Source organism: Aulonocara stuartgranti (assembly GCF_965226115.1).
Source record: "Aulonocara stuartgranti genome assembly, chromosome: 2".
Lineage (NCBI taxonomy): Eukaryota > Metazoa > Chordata > Actinopteri > Cichliformes > Cichlidae > Aulonocara > Aulonocara stuartgranti.
The window spans coordinates 29,923,418-29,942,685 of record NC_138940.1 but is presented as its reverse complement, the minus strand read 5'-3'; the positions used below and the strand labels follow the sequence as shown (position 1 = coordinate 29,942,685).

General features: G+C 40.4%; 2 protein-coding genes across 2 annotated transcripts; both read left to right on the top strand.

Annotated features, from left to right (window-relative positions):
- Positions 1-217: 217 nt before the first annotated feature.
- LOC309687520 (uncharacterized protein) lies at positions 218-1,876 on the top strand (the record flags this gene model as incomplete). The annotated part of the gene is made up of 4 exons (XM_082502557.1): positions 218-425; positions 508-696; positions 816-968; positions 1,363-1,876. The coding sequence occupies 4 exons, from the start codon at positions 218-220 to the stop codon at positions 1,551-1,553; spliced, it is 741 nt and encodes a 246-aa protein (XP_082358683.1). The 3' UTR covers positions 1,554-1,876.
- A 12,632-nt stretch (positions 1,877-14,508) lies between these two features.
- Positions 14,509-18,158, top strand: LOC309687450 (uncharacterized protein). The gene is made up of 6 exons (XM_082502438.1): positions 14,509-14,582; positions 15,874-16,188; positions 16,355-16,603; positions 16,686-16,850; positions 16,983-17,099; positions 17,398-18,158. The coding sequence occupies exons 1-6, from the start codon at positions 14,534-14,536 to the stop codon at positions 17,586-17,588; spliced, it is 1,086 nt and encodes a 361-aa protein (XP_082358564.1). The 5' UTR covers positions 14,509-14,533; the 3' UTR covers positions 17,589-18,158.
- The last annotated feature ends 1,110 nt before the right edge of the window (positions 18,159-19,268 follow it).

The following is a 19,268-nucleotide window of genomic DNA, read 5'->3' as shown; positions in this document are numbered from 1 at the left end:
GGAAAATGCTAACATTATAAGTTATAATTTCATCTATAAATTAAATTATAATTTTAATCTATAAAGCATATCTTATAAAATTTTGGATGCCTATATGTTATTCTTTATACTTTAGAATGATCAAGATTCTGATTTAACATATAAACTCATCTGTGTGTTTCTCTCAGCTCCTGTGTCCTCTGTCCTGCTGCTCTCTGAGTGTTTGTCCCAGGGAGAGATGAGGGTGTCCTGCTCATCTGAGGGAGGGGACAGTCCTCAGTACAGCTGGACTCTGGATGGACGCACACTGACAGATGCTCAGCTCCTTTCTGTAAATAATGAGACTAACATCATCACTCTGAAACAGCACGTCTCAGGACATCTGGTCTGCTCAGTCAGGAACAACGTCAGTGATGTCACCAAAGAAAAGAGGATATCTACCTGCGGTGAGTGAGAACACTGTGACAATGACAACTTTAATGATTCTGGTCATTCTGTTTTTCATCAAGTATATGTTTCTACCGATAGGCTTCATTTTCATTAACTGCACCTTAGTCAATGGGACACAGAAATCAGGGTGGGTGCATGAAGACAATTACACTCTGTGTATTGAACCAACAACACAACCTACACGAGAACAAACAATAGAGTCTACACAAACCAGCATAGTGTCAAAGAAACACTCTACTAACAGCAGTGATGACCCATGGAACATTAGTAAGTGGAAAATAAAAACTCTGTAGATCTATGTGTGTAATTTTCCTCTTCCTTCTTGTCCTTTTCATTAAGAAAATACTGTATGTTTGCCAACTTGTGGTCTTGTTTGTTTTGAACAGGATATTTCCCACTGGTCGGTGTTGTTCTCTCAGCAGCTGTAATTTACTTAGTTGTGGGTGTAGCGCTCATCTGTGCTCAGAGGAAAAAGCAAAACTACAGACCAACTAAACCAAAAAGTACAAAACTTATTTTTTCCTCAGTCACTTGCTCGGGTTAGTGTACCTTTTGGATTTTGTTTTGGTGTTAAATATACATCTTCATTTTACATTGTTTAATAACTGTTTTTGCTGTTTTAGGTTGAGTTTATTGATGCATTTGTTATATGTAAATGTAATTTTTGGCTGTTGCTGATCAGCTCACTTTAATACAATAACTACAAAGAAGGAGAAACAGCTCTCTCCAAAGATAAAACTACATTTCACTACTGGAACATTTTTGTGTGAACTTTGATCAGAGTCAGACAAACCATTTCACATCATCTCCAGTCTTTGTGCTAAAACAAAACAGCTGTTTCCACAGCAGACACAACAGTGAACATTTTTATTTCACTCCTATCAAAAAAGCAAAGAAGTTTCACAATTTCTCACATTTCTTGCTAATTTGCAGATGAAGAAGGTGAGCACGAAGTAACATATGCTAATCTAGAGGTCATGAAACAGCAGGAGAAGCAAGTGGAGCAAACAGCAGAGGTGGAGGCAGAGGTGGAGAATGGCCAAGTCCGGTTTTCAAAGCCGCCTCAGCACACTGAACCTACAGAAGACGACTGTTTGTATGCCAGAGTTCATAAAGTCAGGTGAATTAAGAGCTTCTATGCAAACTAACCACTGAAGAGCCACAGAGGGAGGACTTGTTGTCAAGATGTATGAATATCTCTCATTTATTGTGATTTTCAGTGTACAAGCTTTTCAACCACAGCTTTTATGAGTGGGGGTTTTTGTGTTCTTTTTTGTATCCTGTTAAAGATCTGAGATTTCCTCCTGTTATCATTTAAGTGAGACTAGTTTTTAACTTGTCTTGTTAGAAAAATAAGGCAACATTGAAAAACTGAATTTTTGGACAAATTTCACTGCAGCAACACAGAAAAAGAGAACATGGTGTTAAAAAAAATTCTTGAGAAACAATGGACAGTTAAAATTTATAGATTAAGCAATATCAAATTACTTCTTATAGACATAATACTATCAATACTGATCATTTTCTGGGAAGTTGTATTTTTAACATATTGGCATCTTTTTTATACTAACAATTACCTAAGAGCTGCTTTAACACACATATCTGGAGTGCAAATTGTCAGTGTATTGACAATAAAGCAGCTCAGCCTCCTTCCAAACATACATAAACGCTACAGTTATGTTGAGACTGAAGACCAAAGACTAGACAAACACAAAGAAATCATCTGTGTGGAGAGAGAGCGGCTTATCTGCCTGTCATTAGAAGGTATTTGTGACAAATTAACATATTGGATAAAACTAATAAATTAATAACTCATTATTATTAATAGTAAATTAGCCTTTGAAGGTTCTCACTCATCCAGGTCATCGTAGTCTAGGGAGCTTGGAAAGAAAAGTGTCTGGACTTCTTTAAGTTGCTTAAAGACATTTCACCTCTCATCTGAGAAGCTTCTTCAGTTCTAAGGTCAAATGGTGGAGAGTCCCAGATATAAATCCAGTGGGAGTTTCCCCCCAAAGAGGAACAAAGGACCCCCTGATGATCCTCTACCTAATCACATGAGCCAAGGTGTGAAAACATGTGTGGGTCACAATGAGCCAGGGTTTCGGGTGAGCTCATTGTGAAACCTAGCCCCACCCTATCATGTGATTTCCTGAGGTCAGATGGCCCAGGGTGTGAGTGCATTAAGGCGTCTGGGAAGGGATCTCAAAACTGGATTATAGATGGCAGACAATTGGTGTCGTAAACCACCGCCTCTGTTCAAAGATTCTTTCCAAGCTCCCTAGACAAAGATAAATGTATATTTTACACTTCCCTACCCTGTAGCAATGTATATTTTTCATAGTGTCCATATATTCACAAACATTAATCATTGTTTATATCTGTCCCAGATATCCCAACCTGTTCCAATATAGATGACTCAGTTTGTTCTTTATTGTATTTTTAATTAGTTAAGCTAACAGTGTTGATGTAATGAAAGATTTGTTAGATGGTAGCTCTTATTTATGGCTTTTCTAAATGGCAGCAGGGAACTTCAGCAGCTTCTAACTTTTTCCTTAACCTCCTAGGACCTGGCGTCCACATATGTGGACATCACATTTTGGGTTATTTAGACATAAATACTCAATTGTACGAGGACATTATACTGCTACTGTTCTATCGAAATTTTAAACGAATATCCTTATATGTGGCTCTCATTTTTCTTAGAAACAAAATTTAGGTGAAAAAAAAATCTGGTAATTCTTTGTTTTTACATTCATCAGGTCCCAATCAGCCCAAATATCAAAGAGAAATTAAAAATGCATGCAGTGGAAGAGTTCGAATCTTGGGAGGTTAAATATAAGTTATGGTTTAAAATTTGTACCCCCAAACGCTCAAAGCAGATGGCTACCCCTGCCCGAGCCTGGTTCTGCTTGAGGTTTCTTCCTGTTAAATAGAAGTTTTTCCTTCCAAATGTCACCAAAGTGCTTGTTCATAGAGGGCTGTCTGATTGTTGAGGTTTTCTCTGTACATTATTGTATCCTCCAATAGGATGTAAAGCTCTTTTAGTTGTCTGTTTTTGGCACTTCATAAATAAAATTGAATTGAACGCTGAAAGGTCATATTTACATGTACAGAAAACTGAAGGGGAAGAAATTAAATAAAGATTCTTCATTTGTTTCAGTAAATATTAACTTTACTTATTTATTAATTGATTATTTGACTGAAGCTGTAACAATATTACTTATAGCAAAAATTTGTAATAAGCCCTTTGACAGATTAAATAGAGTTAGTCATTGATTCTTGTTAAGGCCTGTGATCTGCTCTCATACAAAATAAATGTATACATGTCCATTCCTTCATTGATTGTTGTTCTTCAGTCTGTGGAAAACATCATACATACATCATAGTTTGACTAGAATAAACTAGTTTTCTTGATATAACATTGTGACAACGGTAAAATGATGCCGGGGTTTCAGTTCAACTCATACAGAACAATTCATACAACACTAGAAACTTTACACTAATCAAAATTTCTAAATTGTATTTACTTAGTATTCAATTGATAAGAAAATGTTAGATACTGAACAGCAGTACTGTTGATGTTGGATCAGTGCAAGCTATCCACTATCTCCTTCCCTGACTAGGGGCATTTCAAGAGGAACAGTGCCATCTGGTGGCTTAAATAAAAACATTTCTCAAATATGGTATCCCAACATTTGTTTGCACATTTTAACAAATTGCTGCATGTATTTCCGATTTCTATTTCCAACACACAAATACACATTTCTGGATACATCTGTAAATACCATCATTTTTTCTATTGTAAAATTTAATAATGATGTAGTAATAATAATAATAATAATGTATACTTTATTGATCCCCGTGGGGAAATTCGTCTCTGCATTTAACCCATTCACTCAGTGAAGCAGCAATTTCTTTATCCTGTGTCAAAGTACGACACTGCTATAGGAGCCTGTTACTCAGAAAAACAAGATTAATATAATGATGCTCTTATTAGTCAAGTTTTTATGAATTCTCCTCTGACACTGATCTCTGACAGGACGGACTGCAGGCAGCTGTTGACTGGGTCACAAACACTGAAGAGAGAGGAGACATGAAAGCTGTGGTTGGACTGCTGGTGATGTTGGTAAGTTTCTTATGGTGAGCTGTTGACTTTTTTCATCTTTATTCACACGTTTTGCAGAAATCCGATCAAGTGCAGTCAATAAAAGTTTTACATTATTAGAGAAATATGTAAAGCATCCCGAATACAATAGTACTCAAAAAAAAAGAAAAAGTATTTTTCACTATTCTTTTCCATATATTAAAAAATCAAATCAAATATTCTGGAATCATTTAGACTATTTCTGTTTCTGCTTCACAAAACCAAAATCCTGGCTGCACACTTTTTTGTTGTTTGTTTTTACTTGTGTCATGTAACTTTTTTAATTTATTAATTCTAAGATACTTTGGAGCAGTTGTCACATGTGATAATGATCACTTCCTGTCTAGTCTAAATTTACACGTTCTTTTCTGAAGCTCAACACTAACAAGAAACATGCTTAAAGTAGGTTGTACGAGTCTGAATCTGGCTGCTGAGCTGACACAGACATAGGATGCTATGTTTGGGCTGTCTGTTTCTTTTTCTTTTTTCTTTTTTTTTTCTTTTTTTTTTCTGCCTGTCCCATTTGGTTCTTTAGCCATCAGAATTGTTGTCTGAAGACCAACAAGGATACCCAATGGATTTACTTTGCCAAATGGATCATCGTGGCATTGCCGTATTGGTCCATTTGGTCGATCTTTGTTTTTATTATTTATTATATTTTATTTTCAGATGTTACAGACGGGACAGACATGAGTGAGGGATAGGAAAGGGAGAAAGAAAGAGGAAGGAAAAGAAAAACAGAAGGGGAGAGGGACAGTGAGAAAGGGGGGGAGAAAAAAAAATCTCCTGGATCACCTGTTGAGAGAAGAATAGAAAACAAGCAAAAAAAAAAACAAAAAACAAAAAAACAAAGCAACATACTAAACACAACACCATCGCATTAATCTAGCTAAGTGTAAACAGCAGTAAATACTAAATATTCAATGTTGTTGTGCAGCACGCAGGACAGATGTGCTTCGAAGTAGCAGCCAAGAAAGGTGTAATTTGGGTCTACGAGCAGTGAACACCCGTGTGCATACCTGTGTGGATCAGCGCGCTTGTATTCCAAAGGTTTCTCCATGTAACGATCTGCTAGGGAGTGTGGGGGGGCCACAGCCCCGTCCTCCAGGGTGTGAAGCAGGTATGGAGGAGATCAAAACTCCAGACATCCAGAGGCCCCCAGAACACAAGAGACCATGGAAGACCAACAGAGGGGCAGCCGCGCCACTGTTCCAGTAAGAGCTGAGGAGAGTCCCAGATGAGGGTTCACCCAGCAGCCGCGGAGCAGAAGCCAGGGGGAGTTGCAGTGACGCGCCCATGAGCTCCGCCGGCCGCCAGCTGTGCCTGAGTGACCGAGCCCCAGGCCGAGAGGCCGGGGGCACCCCACCTCCGAAGGGGCCCGAGCGAGCCCCAGCCTCCAGGCCCCGACAAGCGGCCGCCAAGGAGTGAGCCGGTGTGTACCTGGACACCCACCCCCAGACACAAAGAACCACCAACGCACCGACACCTGAGGGAGTCCGCCACCGGCAGGGGAAGTGGTGGTGGGTGGAGATAGGCCTCCAAACCTTGGAGGGCCTGAGGTGTCCCCAGAGAGGTGGCGTCTGATACCCAACCTGACATATTGACACAGACATACAGGCACACACAGACACAAACATCCATTCCCCCCCTCATGCTCTCATATGCACTCACTACACACTCAACCAACGTGGAGACAGACATAAAGAGACGCTGTACACACGATCACACTCCCCAAGCGTACTCTACAAACCGGGTCTAGGTACCCTTGCCCCTGGAGGGGGGAACTGCACCCAGACCCAGGTGGTGTTACCCTTTTCCCTGCGGTGGGGAGAGGCAGACCGCCCCGACTCCGTAGCAGCAGGGAGGCCCCACACTCCAGACCGCAGTCGGACGGCCAACTCCTCCTAGCCCTCCCGCTCCAGCAGGCCGCAGAGAATGGGGGTGGGAGAAGACTCCAAACCTCCCTCCACCCGCTCATTGTAGTGTTGATGCATGTGTGTTCTAAGGTGCAATTAAAACCCAGGAGGGCATGGAGCTACCTGCCAAGGAGCAGCAGGTAAGCGCATAGTCCCTCCTGATAGCCCTCAATGTCTAAATGTATTTAAAATTGAGAGGTGGGCAACGACGCCAGGGGTGAGGTGTACACCCTGATGGTAATTTGGACTCCGTGTATCGTGCCCACCCCCAAGATCCTATATGTATGTGTAATGAGAGTGTGAATAATGTGAATGTCTAAGTTGTGGGATAAAATTGAGGCAGAGGCAGCCAGAAGGGGACGGGGGGGGGTACCCTCCTCTGCACCCTGGTGACATACCCCTACTCCAAGGCCCTGCATGTGTGGGTGGTTGTGGTGGAGTGGGAAGAGGGAGGCAGCTGGAGATGGGGAGGGAAGGAAGGGAGGGGCAGGTAACCCCTCCCTGGGGCCAGCTCCCCCGCTGACCCCAGCAGGCACTCCCACACTCCGCGACCCGCCAGGGGAAGGGGGCCCAGGCCCATCCAGACCGGGCCCCAGCGCAGCAGCGCCTCCCGGCCCCACAGAGCCCGGGACAGTCCACCCAACCCCACCACAGAGAAAACTGCACCCACCCCACCATCCACTCATCTTCCAGACTACATAAGACAGTAAACGCCCAGGCTGAGATCTTCCTCCACCTCTCCTGTATCTCCCCCTCCTGCAGAGAGAGTTCCTGAAGAGAGGAAAGCTCCTGCAAGATGTGACCATCTCCCCCACCAGTTGAAGAGCCCCCCAGGCGGCTCGACGCACCGGCGGCACCCTGCTCCAGGGCCGGGCCCCCATGCACCCACCCGCCCACAACCCCGGCAACACACCAACCAGGACCCAAGCCCCCGAGGCCCGGCCCGGGCCCCAGCCCAGAGACGGAGCGCCCCCAGAACCTCACGCCCATCCCGGACCCACCCAGGGCCAGCCAGGCTACCAGGTCAGTAACCCACGTCCGTCAGCACAGACCCTCCCCTAGCCCCGCTGCACGCAGCTGCGAGGAAACAGTCTCCTGAGAGCCAACAGAGCCCCCAACCGGACATGACCGCTACCCCGGGTTGAGCCCCCCAAGGAAGATGCCTCCGGGGAACCCCCCGACGCCCTAAGCCTGTCCCTACCCCCACACCAATCACAACAGTGAAGGCGGGACCAAACTATGACCCCCCACCCCCACTAGGTGATGGAGCTGATAAAAGGAGCCCAGAGCAATTGATCTGATGTGGTGGCAGAGGCTGTATCAAGACTAATGTAATCTAATAGATAATTTCTATACTGGTTAGAATTAAGATTCTTTTTATTTTTCCAGTTCATGAGGACTGTTTTCTTGGCTATGCATAGGGCAGTGAAAATCATATGGGCTATATTCTTTTCTGAAGTGACATTATCTAAGCTGCCCAGTAAACACACTAAGGGGGAAGTTGGAATGTTACATTTCAGACACTTTGATAAGTCTTCACATATCTCGCGCCAAAACTTCTGAACTGGTGGACAGAACCAAAGAGCGTGGATGTAATTGTCTGGTGTATTGCCTTGACAGTGTGAGCAGTTGTTGGAAGATGTAAAGCCCATCTTGAACATCCGATGACCTGTATAGTGCACTCTATGTAGTATTTTGTATTGTATTAATTGCAGACTGGGATTTTTAATTAATTTAAAGGTTTTTAAGCAAATCTGAGACCAGAAGTTTTGGTCTAAGCTGACTGATAAATCTGCTTCCCACTTTGCAATAGGAAGGGATATTGATTCATCTAATTTAGAAAGTGTTCTGTATATTTTAGATAATAATTTGGGGGATTTAAGAGTAAGAAAATGTGTCGCACTTAGTGGTGTTTGTAATTCAACTTGACTGAGGTTAAATTTCTTTTTTACTATGGATTTAATTTGTTGATATTCTAAAAACCTTGTCTTGTTGATCCCATATTGTGCAACTAGTCTGTCAAATGGAATAAATTCTGTTCCCTCTAATATATGTTCTAAGTATTTAATTCCTTTACAACTCCATTCTGGGAAATTAATCATATTATTGTTTTGTAATATGTCAGGGTTATTCCAGATAGGTGTACGTTTGCATGGGATTAATGAAGACTCCGTTATTTTTAGAAACTCCCACCATGCTGTCAGAGAAAAGCTGATGTTGATACTTTTAAAGCATTCATGTCTTTTGATGTTTGAGCTAATAAATGGTAGGTCTGAAATCTCTAGATCCTTGCATAGTGCCTGTTCAACATCTAGCCAGGGCTCAACTAAGAAGGTATGTTTTAACCATTCTGAGATGAACTGAAGCCTGTTGGCTAAGAAGTATTGGTGAAAATTAGGCAGATCTAATCCTCCTCTATCCTTGGTTCTTTGTAGCGTTTTTAAGCTGATACGCGGGGGTTTATCTTTCCAAAGGAATTTGGAAATATATGAATCCAGAGATCTGAACCAATATTGTGATGGTTTGTTAGGGATCATCAAAAATAAGTAATTTATTTTTGGCAAGATCATCATTTTTATAGTGGCGACCCTTCCCATGAGTGATATGGGTAAAGATTTCCATCTAGTCAGATCGCCTTCTACTTTCTTTAGAAGTGGGATATGGTTTAATTTAGTTAAGTCTGAAAGCTTAGGAGAGACATTAATACCTAAATATTTAATATTTCCGGATTGCAGTGGGGCAGAGGAAGAATTATGGAAGGAGCAGTTAATGGGGAGAACTGTAGATTTTGGCCAGTTAATTGAATAATCTGAAACTCTTGAAAACCAGTTTATTAGAGTAATTACCTCAGAGAGGTTGGTTTGTGTGTTTTGCAGAAAAAGCAACACATCATCTGCATAGAGACTGATTTTATGTTCTATGTTCTTACATTTTATGCCCTTAATTGTTGTAGCCTGTCTAAATGCTGCTGCTAGAGGTTCGATAAAAATTGCAAAAAGTGAAGGGGAGAGTGGGCATCCCTGTCTGGTGCCCCTCAGGAGACAGAAGCTGGAGGATGTCTGGTCATTTGTTCTGATACGAGCTGTTGGGGAATTGTATAATATTCTTATCCAGTTTATGAAAGAGTTTCCAAAACCAAATTTGTGTAAAGTTGCGAATAAAAATTTCCAGTTAACTCTGTCAAATGCTTTTTCTGCATCTAGAGATAATATTATGGTTTCGATGTTTTTATCGTATGAGTAGTCTATTAAATTAAGTAATCTACGAGTGTTTGTTGAGGAGTGCCGACCTTTTATGAAACCAGTTTGGTCAGGATGAATTAAGAGGGGGGTCATTTTCTCTAATCTCTTTGAGAGAGCTTTGCAGATTATTTTAAGGTCTACATTTAAAAGAGAAATTGGACGATAGCTTGAGGGAAATAAAGGGTCTTTGCCTGGTTTTAGCAGGAGACTAATGTTGGTAGAATTCATATTTGGTGGTAGTCTGCCATTTTCCTCGATTTCCTGCAACATGCCGTGGAATACTGGTGCCAAAATTGTCCAGAATTCTTTGTAGAATTCTGCAGGGAAGCCGTCTGGACCTGGAGCCTTATTATTGGGCATACTTATTAGGGCTTCCTGGAGTTCACTTGGCGTCAGTGGCGAATCCAGTTCCATTGCTTGACTGTCTAGTAATTTTGGAAGAGTTACGTTGTCAAGAAACAGATCAATTTCATTTTTAGATGGGTTTATTTGTGGTGAGTATAAAGTTTCATAGAAATCCCTAAAAATGTTGTTTATTCTTCCAGGATCATATATTGTGTTCCCCGATAAATCTTTAGCAGCACATATAGTTGTTTTTTCTTTATTTATTTTTAGCTGGTTAGCTAGAAATCGACCTGATTTGTTACTGTGTTCAAAATTCTGCAAGCGAAGTCTTTGTATAAGGAATTGTGTTTTTTTATTAATAATTTCATTTAATTCTAGTTTTGTTTTGCATATTTTGTTCAATGTTTCCTGATCTTGGTTGCACGCGTAGGCTTCTTCTAGTGATTTGATGTTTTTTTCTAATTCCTGAGTATTTTTGTTTTCTTCTTTCTTTTTGTGTGATGAGAAAGAAATTATTTTACCTCTCATCACAGCTTTCCCTGCTTCCCACAGAACAGAAGCAGATATTCCGGGAGTGTCATTAAAGTCTAAATATGAAGTCCATTCCTTTTTAAAATATTTAATAAAGTCTTCATCTTTAAGTAGTGACATATTAAACCTCCAGTTTTTTCTTGGCGTAGTGTTATTCTTGTGCATTAGTGTTAAAGATACAGGAGCATGATCGCTGACAGCTATAGGATGAATCTCAGTGTCTGAAATGTCACTCAGCAGTGAGCTGCTGACCAAAAAATAATCCAGACGAGAGTAAGTGTGATGAACATGCGAGAAAAAAGTATATTCCTTACTGGTGGGGTGAAGAGAGCGCCATGCATCGCAAAGACCAAAGTCGCTCATATACTGTTTGATTATATTTGTGGACTGCCAATTACGCTGAGTTCCTGTTGTGTTGAGCCTATCCATGTCTTCATTTAGTCCAAGGTTGAGGTCACCGCCAAGAATGAGTGTGCAATCGAGGTGTTCAGAGAGTGCACTAAAAAATCCGTGGAAGAATGAGGGTTCATCAACATTTGGACCGTATATACTTACAATACATAGTTTTTTGTTCAATATTGATAGTTTAATAATTAGAAATCTACCCTCTGGATCTATAACTGTATCGAGTACTGTAAAATTAACATTTTTATGTATTAAAATTGCTACTCCCCGTTGTCTAGAATTATAACAGGCTGCAAACACGTTAGGAAACTCAGGTGTTTTAAGTTCGTTTAAACCTGTGACAGGTTTATGAGTTTCTTGTAATAAAACAACATCTGCCTGTAGTTTTTTAAGCTGGTTAAATATCTTTAACCTCTTTCCTCTGGTGCCAGCTCCATTTACATTCCATGTGACAAACCTCAGCATGCCCATAATTGTGTGTGTATGTCTAATGATGTACGCTGGGTGTTTCGTTTAGACAGGTGGAGAGAATGTGGAAACATCCCTTGTTTGTAAATAGAAAGAGAAAAAAAAGGTGTGGTGAGAGGCTCCATAAGTCTGACTATGTGTGTGAATATTCACTAATATGAACAAGCGTGGCTTGCTTATGTGTCCTGCAAGTCTGTGCGTGCTGTGAGGCTGTTGTGAATGTGCTGCCGTTGAGCTGATGTGTTTGCGTGATCGTGGTGTGAAATTATGGAGAAATAGAGGGTGTTGTTTGTAGGTGAGTGGGGAAGTAGGTGATCACAGCAGTGAAAGACAAGAGAAAGAAAGAAACCACATGAACTGTGAGCAACAACAACAAAAAAGAAACGAAACGGAAACATTCCAATTAAAGCAATGACGGAGGGTGACGGTGTTATATCTGCTATGACATCATATTGATATTACTAGGTTAAACCCATGTTAAAAGAGAAAGTGTGAATGAATAAGAAAAGAGCGTAGCGGGTTCTTATCTGGAGTGCAGTCAATATAACCACGGTGTGGTGCCGGGGTCGCGGTAGAGCTGTCCGTCCACGTAGAGCCGGTCCACGGCGATGACAGCACGGGAGCCTTTCTGGATGAAGCTACGTCGAACTGGGAACAGGACCATGCGTCGTTCCAGGATCTCTATGGGAAACTGGTCGTTCACGCTGAAGTCCGTTCCTTTCAGCTCTCTGCCGCGACTCTTCACCTGTTCCTTCTGTTTGAATTGACCGAATTTGGCCACAATAGGCCGTGGTCTCCCGGTCCGCGACCTCACGCCCCCCAAGCGATGTACTCTATCGAAGTTGATGTTCTTTACGGTGTCCTCCGGCAGCTTCAGGTGGATTTTAATGAAGCTTTTCACCGTTGCCTCTGCGTCCTCTCCGGCAGTTTCTGGAATACCAGAAAACACAAGATTATCTCTCATGCTACGGGCTTGTAGATCGATAACGGACTCTTTTATTTTTTTATTTTCAATGTTTAGCTGGGTCATGTTATCGGTGAGAGATTTGACCGACTCCCGTAGCGTGGCATTTACAGCGGCAAGCGTTTCCACCTGCTGCTGGCTGAATTCCAGGGATTCTCTCAGAGATTTAAATTCCCGGTGTAAAATCTCCACCAGGGACAGCCTCGCATCGAAACTGGACAATCGCTTGTCGATTGACTCCAGGATGTCTGCGATGTCTTTGCCGGCAGGCGATGTTGTACCGGGGGAGTCTGCCGGGCGACATCTCTTCGATGACGGCGTCTCAATTTTGGCCGGGGAAGATGCACTCTGGGCCTTCTTCATTACTAAATCTTGAAAACAGCGGTCGATGTAATCTTGGAGAGCGTCTAAACTCTCCCCGTTGTCCTCCAGGGTGTTAGAGATGATAAAACAGATGTTGTTAGTTATATGACAATTGATTAGTATATTTGGTAATACTGAAGCTTGAAAAACCTTTGTTAAACTCTATGCTACCATTTGCTTTTTCTCCGCCAAAATCTCCGGCGTCTGACGTCACCTACAACATGGGTCGCTTACCTTGTCCGTCTACTTACCTCACAGATCAATATTTTCAACAAGGCTGTCTGTTTCTGACTCATGCACATGCTGTGGTATCAAGTTTCTGAATACATTTTGAAATGATCCTTTACACAATAAAGCTAATAAACAGAACTTTACGACTGTAACTTGTCACAGTACTGGGTGTGGAGACCCAGTATTTGTGTTTTTGATTTAAGTTATATTCTTTGAATGATTGTTTTCTGTCTGTATTATATTTATAGTTCCTGGTTTCTAGGTTTTCTGTTCTGTTCCTGTGCCTCCCCTGCGTTCTTGGTATCATGTTTCTAGTAAAAGTTTAGTTCTGTATTTTTGTTTTTCCTATTTGTCTCCGTGTGTTGTATGCTTGAAAAATACGAGTGCTCTTTGTGAGCTTGTTCCCAGTTTGTAAGCAGCACTCTCTGTCATTAAGGGAGAGGATTGCTTAAAGGTCATAATGTGACTGATGCAAGACAGATCCTTTATTTAGCAAAATTGGTGTTAATAGTCAATTGTTATTACTACAAACACACACACACACACACATTAAAAAGACAAACAAAAAAATGTATGAAGAAAAGGGCACTTGGGGCACTGACGAGCAAAGGGGCAGGTGCCACTGACAAAACTGTTGTCCAAAACTGTATCATGGATATTTCTGACTTTATAAAAATCTAAATTACGGCGACTACACACTTCAAACGTATGCGTCCATTCTTGTCCACAGTCTTGTTACCTCCTGTACTGACTATTGTAATTCTCTCTTGCATGGTCTCCCCCAAAAATCCCTCCATAAGCTTCAACTGGTTCAAATCTCTGCTGCCCGCATTATTACCAGAACCCCCTCCTACCAGCACATCACCCCTGTTCTCCAGGAACTTCACTGGCTCCCTGTGAAATTCCAGATTAAATACAAACTTCTACTGCTCACCTTCAGAGCTTTCAGTTGCTCTGATCCCAGGCTGTGGAACTCTCTACCCCCAGATATAAGAAACATTGGTTCTCTCCCCCAGTTTAAAACTCAACTCAAAATCCATCTATTCAAATCTGCATATTCACTGTGAACCTATTGTTTGTTTATCTTACGTTGCGCTTTAGTTTTCTTATTGTTCCTTGTTGTCATTGTTCTATTATGTGTTTTATTCTATTGTCAAGTGTCCTTGGGTGTCTTGAAATGTGCTTTCAAATAAAATCTATCAATATTATTATTATCATCATATGCAGAAGAAATGTGGCCGTGGTTATAAATTTTTACCGTGCAACGATTAGCTCTGTGTTTGACTACTTATAAGGATTGTTTCCTTTTTTCAGCTCAGAAATGTCCAGTCGTGGGATGTTGAAAGCAGAAGAAAAATAAGACCTCCTTAGTTACACCTCAGAGGAAAAAAAAAAAAAAGATGACTATAACAATGTTCTTATAGGTCAAAGCTTTCAACAGGATACATTGCAGGCTGTTTCTATCTGGGTCACACACACTGAACAGAGACGAGACATGAAAGCTGCGGTGGGACTGCTGGTGCTGCTGGTCGGAGTTTCTTATAGTGAGCTTTTTTCATGTATTTCTACTAGCACTTTATTTTAAAAGACACTTAATAAAAGCTTTACATTATGCATTATTATGAGAGATAATTAAAAAGGATTTGAGCACTAAAGTACTAAAAAGCGTTTCCATATTCAGTAACAAATATATAAAGTCTGCACATCTCATACATCCATCTATTGGTGGGGTACATCCTGGACAGGTTGTGCATACGTTTTAGAATCTAATACTCTGGAATTATTTAGACTATTTCTATTTATTTCTGCTATACAAAACCAACTTCCTGTTTGCACACTTTTTTTTGTTTGTTTTCATGGTATGTGTCTCATATCACATTTCGATCCATTTTCATTTTTACTCGTTAAAATGTTTTTCATTTCAACTGTCTTAACATAGAATGAGTGTAAACAACTTGCAAATGGTTATTTCTTGTGCCATGATTTCAGAGTTGAGATGTAAAGCAATCTGTTATTTACTTAAAAATTCATGTTAATTATCCAATGTGAATATAACGCATATTGAATGTGAACAATTTTACTTTTTAAATAATTTGAAGAAGATAAAACAGTGACTTGAATGTAGAACAGGAATCAGTCAGATGATATTAAGTTGGACGAGGAGATTTTAGTATGAATAACTTGATATTGTCTCCTGGCAAGTGCTTTAAGTAGTTAATACTAAGATACTGAAAGCAAATGTAAGATGTGATACTAATCTCTTCCTGCCTGGTCTATATTTACATGTTCTTATCTGGAAATGATCACTAACAGGAAATAGCTGTATGTAGGTTGTACAAGTTTGCATCTGTGTTAAGTAGAGAAGTTTGTCTGAAAGCTGCCTGCTGAGTCAATACATGACCTCTCTGTTCCTCTCGGAATAGAGAGGAACAGGGAACATTTTCACATCATTCTAACTACATCCTAAATGCACAGAACTGAATTGCGACAGTACAAAACTTCAAGTTTAAGAAAGGCAACAATAAAGTCTGAAGCAGTATTGTTATAATACTTAGTCTTGTATAACGCCAAGCACAACAAAATCCATGTGTAAGGCACTGAGTTTTAAGTGTTCCTAGAGTTAATCCACCCAGTGCTCAGGTTGGTCTGCCTAGTCTTTGAGTCCTGGTGGTGTTTTGACCCTCTTTTGTTTCCACTTCTGATCTTTAGCTTTCCGTAAAGAGAAAGAGAAAGGAGGGCACACAGCAAAGCCCTCTATGCTAGAATTCAGGCCACTGCATTAGGCAATCTGGGGATAAACTAACACCTATGACAGCTTTTTTTTTTTTTTTGCAGGTGTGAAAACTTACTGTGATGGCAGACAGGATGGAGCTCAGTGTTATGGAGCTTTGAGAGGAAGTGTGGATATCCAACTAATGAAAAGCACCTCAGAAATACCTAGATACCAATTATTAAAGAATTCTTTAAAAATATTAGATGTGAAAAATAATCAGGTTAATATGATAGGAAACAGGTCTACCATTATTCCCAGTAATGGAACATTTAGGCTCAATAACCTGAGCAGCAATGACAGTGGTAATTATAGCCTTAAGACCTTTGATTCAGATGGAAAATCATCAGGCCAGCGGACTTTACAGTTGTTTATTCAAGGTATTTTTTTCTCTGTTCATAACAGATGAATAGATATCAATGTAACATTGTAATATGCAAAAAAAAAAAAGTCAAGACACATGTATTTTGTGCTTTTCATTTGAGACTTAAAAGAAGGTCGAAGATCCTGATTTAACATCTAAACTCATCTGTGTGTTTCTCTCAGCTCCTGTGTCCTCTGTCCTGCTGGTCTCTGAGTGTCTGTCCCAGGGAGAGATGAAGGTGTCCTGCTCCTCTGAGGGAGGGGACAGTCCTCAGTACAGCTGGACTCTGGATGGACGCACACTGACAGATGCTGAGCTTCTTTCTGTAAATAATGAGAGTAATATCATCACTCTGAAACAGCACGTCTCAGGACGTCTTGCCTGCTCAGTCAGAAACAACGTCTCCAAAGAGGAGAGAATATCTACCTGTTGTGAGTGAGAACATTCTGATAATAACACGTATCATCATTTTGGTTGCTTTGTCTTACATAAATAATCTGTTTTTGCTCATAGGCTGCATTTTCATTAACTGCACTTCAGTCAATGGGTCACAGATATCACGGTGGGTGTATAAAGCCAATAACACCCTGTGTATTAAAACAACAACAGATCATACACAAACTGGCATCGTGTCAAAAGAAAACTCCACTAACAGCAGTGATGATCCATGGTACATTAGTAAGTGGAAAATAAAAACCTGTAGTTCAATGTGTGTAATTTTCCTCTTCCTTCTTGTCCTTTTCTATAAAAACATGTTGTGTGTTTGCTGACTCAAACATCTGTGTTTGTGGCTTTCTTTGTTTTGAACAGGATATTTCCCAATGGTTAGTATTGTTCTCTCAGCAGCTGTAATTTACTTAGTTGTGGGTGTAGCGCTCATCTGTGCTCAGAGGAAAAAGCAAAACAACAGACCAACAAAACAAAAAGGTACAAAAACTTGATTATCCCTGATCAGCTCACTTTAATACAATAACTGGAAAGAAGGAGAAACAGCTCCCCCCAACAATAAAACTACATTTCACTATTGAAACATTTTTTAAATCTTTTTGTTTGTGTGAACTTTGATCAGAGTCAGACAAATCATTTCACATCGTCTCCAGTCTTTGTGCTAAAACGAAACAGCTGTTTCCACAGCAGACATGACAGTGAATATTTTTATTTCACTCCTATCAAAAAAAAAAGCAAAGAAGTCTCACAATTTCTCACATTTCTTGCTAATTTGCAGATGAAGAAGGTGAGCACGAAGTAACATATGCTAATCTAGGGGTCATGAAACAGCAGGAGAAGCGAGTGGAGCAAACAGGACAGGTGGAAGCAGAGGTGGAGTATGGCCAAGTCCACTTTTCAAAGCCGCTTCAGCACACTGAACCTACAGAAGATGATTGCTTGTATGCCAGAGTTCATAAAGTCAGGTGAATTAAGAGCTTCTATGCAGAATAACCACTGAAGAGCCACAGAGGGAGGACTTGTTGTCAAGATGTGTGAATGTCTCTCATTTATTGTGATTTTCAGTGTATGAGCTTTTCACATCAAAGCTCATGCATATTGATTTTCTTCACTTTCACTGCACTTGTTGTTCATAAGGTGGCTCTCAATTACAAGCACCATGAGTTTATTATTTTATTTTTCATTTGTATTCTGTTAAAGATCTGAGATTTCCTCCTGTCATCATGTCAGCGTGACAAGTTTTTCACTTATCTCGTTAAAAGAATAAGGTAAAATTGAAAAACAGAATTGTTTGACAAATTTCACTGCAGCAACACTTTACAGTGATACAAATTTACATATTGAATAAAAACAATAATTTAATAACTCATTATTGTTAATAAATTATAATAATAATACATGTACTAAGTCAGACCTTCCCAACGTGTGGGGCCCGCCCCCTAGGGGGGGCGCAGAGCCATCGCAGGGGGTGCTCGGTATGAAAAGGGGAAAAAAAAAAAACAATGCTTGGACACTGCTAGCACGGGGCTCCTACACAAACGCAAAGCAGGAGATGAAGCATCGCTGAATATGTTTCCAAACCAACCTTATTCTAAGACAAACACTAGAAAATATGGTGAAGCATATCTTCCCTTTGGTTTCACCTGCACAAGTGCCAAGGTAGGTCTCCCCTGCTTAATTGGTCTTTCCTTTGTCGGGAGCACCGTTGGGCTCTTCAAATTATGGACAAACAGTATCCCACATTCTTGATTTTTAGTTCACAAACACTTGTTGTAATGACTAACTACTCCTGACATTTTGGAGATGTTAGCTCTTTATACAGTAAAGTTACAGTGGGATACAAATAACATCAGGCTGATATTGCCACGATTTGTTCCCCCTGTCTAAATCACGGACAAACAGGATCCCACAGCTGTTTATGTTTTTAAACCCATTTTGCACAGAGAGGCATTTTTTTAAAAAATGTATTGATAGCAATTTTGAATATTATTACACAGGAAAAAAACAACTACACGTAAAATAATTACACCGTGACGCCTCTGCCTTTCTAAATAGTGGGACAGTAACTGCGTGTTTATATGTAAGCGTGTAAAAACTGAAGATAGAGACAAAATACTGTTAATCTGACTATCTGCCATTCTGCAATTCATCTCATGTAAACAATAACGTGGTGCATAGCGTGACGTGAAAAAAGCACATACCTTTGACGTTGTCTGACGAACTCTGTATTCCTTGTCCACACATAAACGCAAAAAAGGAGTTTTAAAAAATCTCAGTTTTCGGTGATTCCAAACGCCGTTTATGTGTGGACGAAACAGCTGCGTTTTCCAAAAATACCCGTATAGGTGTGGACGTAGCGTAAAAAAGTTAGCAGTTTATTTTCTTACTACCTGTAATTGATTGCAAATTACTTGTATTTGCTTAATTGCTTACTAAATGGTTGAGGTGTGAAATAAACACTGTACTAAGTATGTTTGGCTTCTGTATTACTACCCTTTAGCTTTGTATTTAGAATGTAATTTTTTTAGTGTCCATAGATATTTACAAATTCACAAAATCTGTCCCAAATATCACAACCTGTTCCAGTATAGATGACTCAGTTTGTTCTTTATTGTGTTTTTATTTAGTTAAGCTAACAGTGTCAATTTA